Source organism: Podarcis liolepis (assembly GCF_965112155.1).
Source record: "Podarcis liolepis genome assembly, chromosome: 10".
Classification (NCBI taxonomy): Eukaryota; Metazoa; Chordata; class Lepidosauria; order Squamata; family Lacertidae; genus Podarcis; species Podarcis liolepis.
The window spans coordinates 900521-912453 of NC_139562.1; the positions used below are offsets into that span (position 1 = coordinate 900521).

The window sequence follows — 11933 nt, forward strand, 5'->3', positions numbered from 1 at the left end:
ACGAAGCAGCCCTTAATCCCTGCCTAGCTAGCTGTCAAAAGCTGGGTGTCCAACAACAACAACAACAACAACAACTTTTTTTGTACCCCACCCATCCGACTGGATTGCTCCAGCCACTCTGGGCGGCTTCCAAAAGAATAAAAGGAAACATAACCCAACATAAAACATTAAAAGCTTCCTGGCGCCGCTTTTAGGCGTCTATGGAGGTCATATAATGGTTTATCTCCTTGACATCTGGTGGGAGGGCGTTCCACAGGGCAGTCAGGACAACCCAGAAGGCCCCCTGTAACCTCACTTCTCGCAATGAGGCACCTGCTGAATGAAGCGGGACCACCTGGAGGAATTATACCCTTATGCTTTCCATATAATCAGTTAGCCATATATAACCATATATAACCATATAGCACCATATATCCTTATAATGCTTTTTATCCATGTTTGAATCATGAAGGCTTCTGCAAAGCTTAGGGCAAAATGCTTAGATTTGAAAAATCCAAAATGAACTCTGTCCCAGTTCTCTCCCCTTGTTCTTCTCAATGTCTCGCTAACATAAGGGGGGAAGCAATAAATCTGCTGTGCTGGCATTTTCCTCCTGTCCAGACAGGGTCCTGAGCAGCTGAAAACAGGAAGATGCTAACCGCAAAATGTCCCTGTTTGGCAGATGTTGCGTAGGAGAGCTTAACGGCTGAATACAGTTCCTTTCTCCTTTTTATTAGGTCGGACTAATGTTCAGACTGAAGAAAGCAGAAGTTGGGAGGGAACTCTTTACATGATCAGGGGGCAAGGCTTGAATGCGCTCATTGGTTTTATTTTTGCTGCCGTGTGCGATTGTATTCGATTATGTCATGATCGATGATGTATGTACTCAGATATAAAGCCTCAGGGCGCTAGTCCTATGACGCCCAGTCTCTGGAAAGGATTCCACAGGGTCAATTATTGCTCAGCAATAAATATCACTTTCTTTTTCTCCACTGCTGCGTCTGTCAATTCTGGGACACAATTTGAGTGGGTCACTGGTACCTTAAAAATCCTTGCTACAAGAAGGCCCTCGGAGCTGGACCTCAGTGTCCGGGCTGAGCGATGGACGTGGAGACGCTCCTTCCCTTCTACTGGGCTGAGACCATTAAGGGCTTTCAAGGTCAGCACCGAGACTTTGAATGGTGCTCGGAAATGGACCGGGAGCCAGTGAAGATTTCTTGGGACCCGTGTTCAGGGGCCAGCTGTTAGGGGGCCAAAACTGAATGTATCCCTTGCCGGAAGTAATCCATAAGCCTCTCCTCCTCCACCTTCTCGGGATGCCATTGGTGCGCGATGCTCCGGCTCTCGGGAGAGGGAGAGGCGTGAGTTGGGTGCGCTCGGCTTGCCAAGGGTTAAACGGAAACGAGCTGGATTCCTAGAGAGGAAACTAAGACGGGGGGGGCAGGGCCCTCCAGAGCGAAAGCCCAACCCCTCCCTTTCCTGCAAGAAGTCGGGCGTGTGGGGGCCCCGTTGGTTCGGCTCTGCAGAGGCTGCCTGGGGGCGCCTGCTGGGATCCGTTGAGTCTCCTCTCTCCCAGGATAGGGCCCATGGGGAGAGCGGGGGTCCCAGCGCTGCATGGCGAGAGGGGGGCAAGTCAGGGCGCGGAGGGTCGCAGGAGGGCGGCAGCTGTGCTCTTCCTTTTCATGGATGCGCTGCTGGCCCCTTGGATCCAGGAGTGGGGAAATGCATGCAAATAAACCCCATTCAGATGTATGGATCAGTCCCCTTGTATAACAGAGGTTGTAGGTGGATGGAAACGTTTGGACATTCGGTACCTAAAACCTCACCTGTGCAAGGAAGGAAGACGGAGGGCAGGGAAGAGAAAGCGCTTCCTCTTGCAGGGCAGAGTAAAACCTGTGGAACTCCCTCCCACAAGAGGCAGGGAGGCCACCAGTGGTTGCAGGAATTGATGTATAGGTTGGGGGGGTTGCCCCTCCAGCAGATCTCATGCACATGCAGCCCACTACCAAAATCAGCATAATCACTTTTGTGACTTGTGTGATTTGTCCCCACAAAACACTTCATCACAGTTTCTTCCTCTCTATTCAAAGGGCCTCTGCTGCACGATACCAAACGTAAGAATTCACGGATAAATGTCTCTATGTACTGACTCACTGGGGAAACTTCAGAAATTCCTATAGACATGTGAGCTCAGCTACTCAGCAGCCCCTCTGCCTGAGTGATAATCCCTGGCATCCTGATACCTGAGTACCAGACAGGTAGCCATTGTAGAAATACCAAACTCAGATGAAGACAAAAGGGTGTGATTCACTTGGCTGGGAAAAGTAAGTATCTGTTTTGTTTCACTTGATGGGTGTTTGGTGGAGGGCAGGGGGAACCATGGGGCAGGGTCCAGGATGCTCAGATTCCTGCCACCAGACCTCCCCTTTCATGATGTAACCGTGATGTATGAGTGATGTAGTGGGGGGGGGCATAACATGGGGATTAAAGGTAAAGGGTAAAGGGACCCCTGACTGTTAGGTCCAGTTGCGGATGACTTTGGGGTTGCAGCGCTCATCTCGCTTTATTGGCAGCCAACATTTGTCTGCAGACAGTTTCCGGGTCATGTGGCCAGCATGACTAAGCCACTTCTGGCGAACCAGAGCAGCGCACGGAAACACTATTTACCTTCTCACCACAGCAGTACCTATTTATCTACTTGCACTTGACATGCTTTTGAACTGCTGGGTTGGCAGGAGCTGGGACCGAGCAACGGGAGCTCACCCCATCACAGGGATTCGAACCGCCAACCTTCCAATCGGCAAACCCTAGGCTCTGTGGTTTATTAGGGCCACCCGCTAATAAAAGTTTGGGTTCTCTTTTGTGTGGGGCTTCCATCTTGTTCCACCTGGTGGCAGGTGGGAGTCCTGTGGTGACAGACTTCAATCAAGACCAAGCCGACTGGCTGCTCTTTTGCTCTGGTATTCCTGGCTGGTGTCCTTGTTTCTTGTCCAAGGGAGCCCTCAGATTTCTCCGTTAACACAATCAAGGTGGCGTTCAAAGAGGAGGAGACCGATCTGTGGAGAAGGAGGAGAGGGCGATGGGGGGCTCCTCTGCTCTGTCTCCCCCATAGGAGGCTGTCATGAGACAAAGGTTCTTGAGAGCAGGAGCAGCAAGGCCTACATCTTTCAAGCCTGCTGGCTGTTAACTGTTAACAGCTAATTGCTGAGTCACTGTAACTCAGGATTCATCTCGAGTGATGACTCATTTTCCCCTTGCCTTTTCCTGTAAGACCTATTGCAGTCGTTAAGAGTCGTCAACAGGCTCATCTCAGCTATCTGCCAATCACCCATTCCCACCACCCTTCTGAGTAATACCCCTCCCCACCTTCTCACTATATAGAAGGATCTGGCAACTTCTGTTTCAGTGTATCTGAAGAAGTGCGCATGCACACGAAAGCTCATACCAAGAACTAACTTAGTTGGTCTTTAAGGTGCTACTGGAATGAATTTTTTTATTTTGACTATGGCAGACCAACACGGCTACCTACCTTTAACTCTCCCTAGAAAAGTAGCCAGTCTCTCTGTGGACCTCAGGAGCTGAGTAATATTGCTTTGTGATGTTGCTGTGAATGTGTAGCTGAGTCGCCTTCAAGGGCAGTTCCACACAGAGAGCGTTGCCACCATCCCATCTGGCGCAGAGCAGGGAAGACCAGCGCCATGTCCTCTCTGTCCCGAAAGGTCTGTGGGGTGGGGAACTAGCCTGAGCTGGACATGGGCACCTGAGCCTCAAGCAACCATGATGGACCCAGGAGTGCCCTCAAGTATTCATGACTGGGGAGGGGGAGCGTTAAGCAATGTAACATCATCATCGTTACTGCTTGTTCCCTGCCTGTCATCTGAATTTCCAAGAGCAGATTACAATTTTCTTTAAAAAGCAATAAGAACAGTTGAAAACGCATTACACTCATAGAAAGGCGAGTTCCACTTTATTTGCTTTTGAGTGCTGACCTTTGACCCCACCCACATGTCATTTGGCCCTCAGAAGTTAGCCAGATAAGGAAATAAATGTGCTCTGAAATGGGGTTGGGCAGGAGAGCAACTCTTGAGGAGTCCTGGGTTAGGACTCCCACTATAACCCAATGCTCAGATAACACTCAGTACAAATGACTCACTTGTCAGTCACAGTTCTGACTTCATTCCTTGATTGAAAACTCTGAAAGGCAGGAGCAAAGACCAACAGTTCCCTGCACATTTTGCATGGTCACTTTCCCTCCAGGAGGGCTGGAGACTTACTTCACCTTCTCCTTTTTATAGAAACCTCAGAGTCTGGGTTGTGGTGCAGTCCAGAGCTGGCTCTTCCAAGACTCACACATACTTCCTCACGGAACATTTTTCTCCTCCAGGCAATATGTCAGTTTTGTAACAGAACAATGTATTCGGTTTGTAAAATTCCCTAGCACCTCTGATTTGGACAGACAGAACTTGGCAGAAGATCAAGGGGTTCCTTCATCTGTCTTGGAGGCTTCCTGAGAGCACAGCTAGATGAGCAAGACTCAGCTGGCCCTGAAGCAGGAAGAGGCCAGGCCATGGAAATGGAAACGGGGAGCAGTGGGAGATTCTGGGGGGAAACTGTGCAGAAGATCCCGGGAGAGGAGGACACTCTCCACTCAGAGGTGCAGAGCAAGCAATTGAGGCAGTTCTGCTATCAGGAGGCCAAAGGACCCCGGAAGGTTTGCAGCCGACTTTACTGCCTTGACCATCAGTGGCTGAAGCCAGAAAGGCATACGAAAGCTGAGATGCTGGACCTGGTGATCTTGGAGCAGTTCCTGGCTGTCCTTCCTCTGGAGATGGAGAGCTGGGTGAGGGAATGCGGAGCAGAGACCAGTTCCCAGGCAGTGGCCCTGGCCGAAGGTTTCCTCCTGAGTCAGGCAGAGGAGAGGAAGCAAGCAGAACAGCAGGTGAGAGAGACTTTCCTCTGAATACTCCCAAGGGGCTCCAAACGTGAGTGAGGGTATCTGAAAATTCTCCATCCTTTTTTGGAAAGCAGCCATTGAATGTTATCAGATTGCCCTTCAGTTTTTGCCTCTGTCTTCCTTTTCTAACTCTTCTTCATATTCTCTGTTTTGAATCTTTGTTGCTATTTCAGAGACAGGATCTGATTGCAGAAATGGGCCCAGATTCCTCTGAGACCAAAAGGACTCCGCTGGACACCAGAGAGAGGCTGCTGGGTAAGGAAGGAGTCCGTTCTCTGTTTGGTCCCTTTCTGTGGATATCAAAACAAATCCATGGGTTCTTGTCATCTTTTTTTTGGGGGGGGGGTAGACACTTGGGGCCAAGAGCACCAAGGAGGGAGATGTATTTTTAAACCCAACTAAATTATGAAATGGGTCCAAATGTCCAGATGCACTCAGAAGGTGAGACTTTTTGGAGAGCAGCTGCACTCCTGGCTTCCCACTTACTTCTGTCTCTTACAGGTGACCAGATGATGCCAGCAAGACCTCCTCTTCCATCTATTCCTGGTGGTAAAGGAGAAGCAACGGCTGTGGAAGCAGCTCAGGTAGAGGGAGGGAGCCCTGTGGGGAAGGGGGCTGAGGGGTGGGGCAGCCAGGGTGCCTCTGGCCCCCGAGGAATCTCTCTCCTCCTCTTGGCTTCTGTCCAAGCTGCTCTGAAGGCATCTTTGTCAAGGGCAGCCTAGACAGAAGCCAGGAGGCTGGGAATGCCGTTGGAGAAGCTTAATGTGCTGAGAACAAGGAACAGCCACCTTGCCTTAACTCACCTTCTGACGGTCAATAGGATGATTCATAAGTCATTGTTGTTTTACTTGTAGAGTTATCATTGAATGCTAAAACAGGCTTCTAAGCAGTTCATCAAGCCTCAAAAATAGTTCCCAGGAATCACCTATCTTGTCGCATCAGTTGCACAATGGGGTTTCCCCACCTTCTCCTCCCCCCTTTTAATGCACAGAAAGAAACAGCAATGTGTAGCAGACAACCTTAGTGCTGTCTAAAAAGGACCTCTTCATTTCTCTCTTAGGGTCCAGTGTGCTTTGAAGACGTCGCTGTTCATTTCACAGATGAGGAATGGGCGTTGCTGGATCCTGACCAGAGAGCTCTGCATAAGGAAGTAATGGAGAAGAATCACAGGATTGTGGCCTCTCTCAGTAAGGCTCCCTTGTGGATCATGACCTCTGTTTGGAAATTCCATGCATATCTCTCTCTGATAAGCCTCCCTGGTTTTGAGGGAGTTCTGCAGGGCCACTTGCAGCACCTGGGATTCTAATACCCCCCAAACTCACCTTAAATGGAGGGCTATCAGCATGTTTTGACCGTGGATATGATGAAGCCAACATAGACATTGCTGAGAATGAAATGGGAACATGCTGGGAATCTGAGGTCAGGAGAACACATCTTTGTTGACACTGTCCTGCCTTCTATTGCCCAAAATCTTCCTGACATGGAGCATGTGGAAGGCATTGAGGGTTTTTCCCCCTAATGGTTGTAATTGTCCACAATTCACTTCACAAACTGCTTGCTCAATGCACAATCCTGATAGACCTTCCTCTTGGCATTGAAGAGTTAGTAACACATTTGCCTTGCCAATACACTTGTCCAGGTCAGCATCGATGAAGAGGTTGTTGGTTATGGTAGAACCTCCTAGGGAGACAAAATCATCCACCACCTCCAGTGTCTGAAACTCCCATAGGCGCATTTTGCAACAGGGAATTTCATAGACACGAGCAGTTTCTGAGCTCTGCGCGCAGTACTGCACCTAAGATTTCAGATTAAAACTGCGGAGTGGAAGGAAAGGAGGACCAAATTCTGCCTCCCCACCTCCAGCTACTCTCTGAAGGCTGAAGGAGAGACCTGTCAAGGTGGTGTCTGCTCTTTGCAATAAACACCCTCTGCTCACTCAGAGAGATATTTACAGTTCTTTATTTACATATGTATGAACAGCTACAGTTCAAAATCATGCATCTGAATCTGACCAGTCAGATTTGGGGAGTGGCTTCCTTCGGCTCCTTCTCCAACCCAGTAGATGTGGGAATCTCGCAAGACGTCTTTGATTCTCTCCTCGCCTGTGCCAAAGGCACCGCTTCCCCTTCTGTTCCTGAACTCCCTGGTTGGTGGCAGGGCTCTCCAGTACTGCAGAGCCCTGACACCACTTGACTGCTCTCTGCCTTCTCCTCCCCTACTTCGTCCATCATTTCCCTGTTTTCCCTGTCTGACTGTCCCTGCTCTAATACTCCCCCTTCCCTTGACCCAAGGGCTGTCTGTCCCGTGACATCACCCCCCACTAAGCCCCCCCATCTGTCTCGCTTTCAATGTCTTCTGAGGATCTGAAACCTACAAGTGGTGATATATCTGTGGGTGCGTGCATTGTGTTATTGTATGCAAACTCTGCCAGGCTCAATTTCCTCAAAACTTCTCTCTGTGTTCTCCCCTTGCCTGTCTGTCCCGTGACAAGACCTTCTTAAAAAATCAGGGGGTGGGGGTGGGCAGGGGAAGGACTAGACCATGTGAAAAATGAACATATTATTTTAGCTGCTGTTCATTCATAGAATCATAGAGTTGGAAGAGACCACAAGGGCCATCGAGTCCATTCCTTTTCAGCTTTGTATTTTTGTCATACGAAAGTGCACCTAGACATTCCATTTTTGAGCCCATAACCTAGGTATAAGGTCCTCTTTATGTCCTAGCTTTCCTATCTCTGTTTCTAACACTGACCACCTCTAGTGTGTGGTCAGCAATGTTGATGCATGGAATTCTTCCTCTATCACAAGGGTTAGTGATCAATATTCAATACAGTGGCACTCCATTTCTTCCTGCAGCTCTAATCCATTTCTTTCTTCATTGCAGGTGGTGATGATTTGGAAATTGAGAGAGAGGATGCCCATGACAGAATCCACACAGAGGAGAAGCCATTGCCACTCTTGGAGTGTGGAGAGAGCTTCAGTCACAGCTCCCATTCGACTACCCACCAAAGAAATGCTATTGGGAAGAAACCCTCTCAGTTCTCTGGATGGGGAAAAAATTTCTGTTGGAATGAAAGTCTAACTTCACAGGAAATAATTCCCACAGGGGAGGACCCACTGAAATGCTTGGAATGTGGAAAGAGCTTCAGTAAGAGTGCACATCTCATTTCACATCAAATAATTCATACAGGCGAGAAACCCTATCAGTGCTTAGAATGTAGGAAAAGCTTTAATACAAGCAAAACCTTCCGTAAACATCAGAGAATTCACAGGGGGGAGAAGCCATTTGAATGCCAAGAGTGTGGAAAGAGCTTCAGTCAGAGAACCCATCTCACAGCCCATCAAATAATTCATACAGGTGAGAAACCCTATCAGTGCTCAGAATGTGGGCGGAGCTTCAATCACAGGACGACTCTCACGGTCCATCAAAGGATTCACAGTGGTGAGAAACCCTATCAGTGCTCGGAATGTGGGAAGAGTTTCACTGTGAGCTCCCATCTCACTTCCCACCAAAGAATTCATACTGAGGAGAAACCATATAAATGTGTGAATTGTGGAAAGGGCTTCACCCAAAAGGCAAGTCTCACTTCCCATCAAAGAATTCACAGTGGTGAGAAACCCTATCAGTGCTCGGAATGTGGAAAGAGATTCTCCCAGAGAGCCAATCTCAGTTCCCACCAAAGAATTCACACAGGGGAAAAACCCTATCAGTGCTTGGAATGTGGAAAGAACTTCAGTCTCAGGGCCCATCTCACTACCCATCAAAGCATTCATACCAGGGAGAAACCCTATCGATGCTTGGATTGTGGAAAGAGTTTCCTACAGAGAGCCGATCTGACTTCTCACCAAAGAATTCACACAGGGGAGAAACCATATCAGTGCTTGGAATGTGGGAAGAGCTTCACTGTGAGCGCTGGTCTTACTTCCCACCAAAAAATTCATATTGGGGAGAAACCCTATCAATGTGTGAATTGTGGAAAGAGCTTCACCCAGAAGCAAAGTCTCACTTCCCACCAAAGAATTCACAGTGGTGAGAAACCATATCAGTGCTTAGAATGTGGAAAGAGTTTCTGCCAGAGAGCCAATCTCACTTCTCACCAAAGAATTCACACAGGTGAAAAACCCTATCAGTGCTTGGAATGTGGCAAGAGCTTCAGTCTGAAGAAAAGTCTCACTTCCCACCAAAGCATTCATACTGGGGAGAAACCCTATCAATGCTTGGATTGTGGAAAGAGTTTCTGCCAGAGAGCCGATCTCACTTCCCACCAAAGAATTCACACAGGAGAGAAACCATATCAGTGCTTGGAATGTGGAAAGAATTTCCGCCAGAAAGCCCATCTCACATCCCACCAAAGAATTCACAGTGGTGAGAAACCCTATCAGTGCTTGGAATGTGGAAAGAGCTTCAGTCATAAGCAAAGTCTCCCTTCCCATCAAAGAATTCACAGTGGTGAGAAACCTTATCAGTGCTTGGAATGTGGAAAGGGCTTTGGTAAGAGGACCAAGCTCATGGCCCATGGACGAACTCACAGTGGTGAGAAACCCTATCAATGCTTGGATTGTGGAAAGAGTTTCAGCCAAAGGGCCAATCTAACTTGCCATGAAAGAATTCACACAGGGGAGAAACCATATCACTGCTTGGAATGTGGGAAGAGCTTCAACCAGAAGCAAAGTCTCACTTCCCACCAAAGCATTCACACAGGGGAGAAACCTTATCAGTGCTTGGAATGTGGAAAGAGCTTTGGTAAGAGGACCAAGCTCATGGCTCACCAAAGAATTCACAGTGGTGAGAAACCCTATCAATGTGTGAAATGTGGAAAGAGTTTCTGCCAGAAAGCCCATCTCACATCCCACCAAAGAATCCACACTGGGGGAAAACCCTATCAGTGCTTGGAATGTGGGAAGAGCTTCAGTAAGAGGACTAACCTCATGGCCCATCAAAGAATCCACACTGGGGAGAAGCCGTATCAGTGCTTGGAATGTGGAAAGAGTTTCAGTAAGAGGACTAACCTCATGGCCCATCAAAGAATCCACACTGGGGAGAAACCTTATCAGTGCTTGGAATGTGGAAAGAGCTTTGTAAGAGGACCAAGCTCATGGCTCAGCTCACCAAAGAATTCACAGTGGTGAGAAACCCTATCAATGTGTGAAATGTGGAAAGAGTTTCTGCCAGAAAGCCCATCTCACATCCCACCAAAGAATCCACACTGGGGAGAAACCCTATCAGTGCTTGGAATGTGGAAAGAGCTTCAGTAAGAGGACTAACCTCATGGCCCATCAAAGAATCCACACTGGGGAGAAACCCTATCAGTGCTTGGAATGTGGGAAGAGCTTCACCCGGAAGGACAACCTCACTTCCCACCAAAGAATTCACACAGGGGAGAAACCATATCAGTGCTTGGAATGTGGAAAGAGCTTTGGTAAGAGGACCAAGCTCATGGCTCACCAAAGAATTCACAGTGGTGAGAAACCCTATCAATGTGTGAAATGTGGAAAGAGTTTCTGCCAGAAAGCCCATCTCACTTCCCACCAAAGAATTCACAGTGGTGAGAAACCATATCAGTGCTTGGAATGTGGGAAGAGCTTCAGTAAGAGGACTAACCTCATGGCCCATCAAAGAGTTCATACAGGGGAGAATAATAGAATTTTAGACCTGCAGGAGACTTCTGGGTCGTCTAGTCCACTGCAGGACTCTCAACTAAAGTTTCCATGACACATTGCCTTCAAACTTCTCCTTACAAACCTCCAAGGAAGGAGAGTCCACCACCTTCCAAGGGCGTCTCTAATTTGAAGCCATTGGTTTGGGTCCCAGCCTCCAGAGCCGGTGAAAACAAGCTTGTTCAATCTTCCACCTGACAGCCCTTCCTGTTCCTCAGAAGGCTTGGCTCCCCAACGCTTAATTGTCTTGCTCACCCCCCTCTGCACACCTCCCAGCTTGTCAAAATCCTTCTTAAATTGGGGCACCCAGAACTGGACACAGGACTCCAGGTGTGGTCTGAACAAGGCAGAAGAAAGTGGGGCTGTTACTTCTCTTGATCTGGACACTTGACTTCTTTGGACGCAGCCTAGAATAACAGCCTATTTTGCTGATGTTGACTCATGTTAGTCTTGTGGTCCACTAAGACTCCAGGTCTTTTCCATATGTACTACTGGCAAGCCTGGTATGTCCCTTCTTATATTTGTGCAGCTGATTCGTCTTGCCCAAGGGTCTGCAACCTTTAAGACAAAAAGAGCCACTTGGACCCATTTCCGAAGGGGAAAAAAAAACTGGGAGCCGCAAAACAAGTCAAATGTAAATAACCACACATTCTTCCCCTCCCCCATTCTCTCTCTTTTCCCTGAGTCTATTTCAGATAGCAAAGAGGGGTATGGTACCTCTCATATCCATTTTTTGCAAAGCACCATGTGCATAGAGGGCATTATACAAATTAATACATAGAAAAGTGTCTGTCCCTCCCTGCAGTTCAACTCCCTCTCTTTTTACTAACAGTACATATCCATTCCTTCTGCTGGTGCAACTTTCTCATCATTTCTACATAGCAGCATTTATAAACCAGTGCCAGAGAAACTGGGTGAAAGGAAGGTGAGAGGGAAGAGATATGAATATTTATGTGTGTATATGTATACATACATACACCTGCACAATTACAGGTTTGAAGCCAACTTAAAATAAAAAGAGCTGGTAAGCAAAGGAATCTGTGGTGCTTTCCATGGGATCCGGGGACATGTCAGCTAATACTCTTCCCTTTCTTCTTCATTTGCTTGTCTCTGCAGCAAATCTCGAGGGGGAAGGGAGAAGGGCAGGAATTGCATAGGCACGAGAGAATGGGGAAATCCCGCATGCAGGATTTTGGTGCCTAACAGCCCCCCTCCCTCTGCAATTGCGCTCGTGCTCCCCCGCCTCTCCTGCTGGCTACCTCTGGACCCCCTCCTCGTCACTGACGTTATTCACCCCTTCCTCCCTGACAGGGAGGGCCGGCCCATTTTGTGGTTCACCTCAG

At 48.3% G+C, this 11933-nt stretch overlaps 1 protein-coding gene across 2 annotated transcripts; it reads left to right on the top strand.

The window, feature by feature from the left end:
• The first annotated feature begins 1898 nt into the window (after positions 1-1898).
• LOC310686800 (uncharacterized protein) lies at positions 1899-11154 on the top strand. 2 transcript variants are annotated; one of them, XM_083461051.1, is made up of 7 exons: positions 1899-2303; positions 4418-4918; positions 5107-5188; positions 5435-5517; positions 5994-6120; positions 7817-9720; positions 10145-11154. In XM_083461051.1, exons 2-7 carry the CDS (start codon positions 4547-4549, stop codon positions 10643-10645), a joined length of 3069 nt encoding a protein of 1022 aa, XP_083317177.1. In that variant the 5' UTR covers positions 1899-2303; positions 4418-4546; the 3' UTR covers positions 10646-11154. The 2 variants fall into 2 exon arrangements, with proteins under 2 accessions (XP_083317177.1, XP_083317176.1); XM_083461050.1 differs by lacking the exon at positions 1899-2303 and having other exon boundaries at positions 4393-4918.
• Positions 11155-11933: the final 779 nt, after the last annotated feature.

Coding starts and splice junctions, on each gene's coding strand:
- LOC310686800 (XM_083461051.1), top strand. CDS start 4,547: ATGGAAATGGAAACGGGGAGCAGTGGGAGATTCTGGGGGGAAACTGTG. Junction 5,518..5,993: donor CGGCTGTGGAAGCAGCTCAG/GTAGAGGGAGGG, acceptor TTTCTCTCTTAG/GGTCCAGTGTGCTTTGAAGA. Junction 6,121..7,816: donor CAGGATTGTGGCCTCTCTCA/GTAAGGCTCCCT, acceptor TCTTCATTGCAG/GTGGTGATGATTTGGAAATT.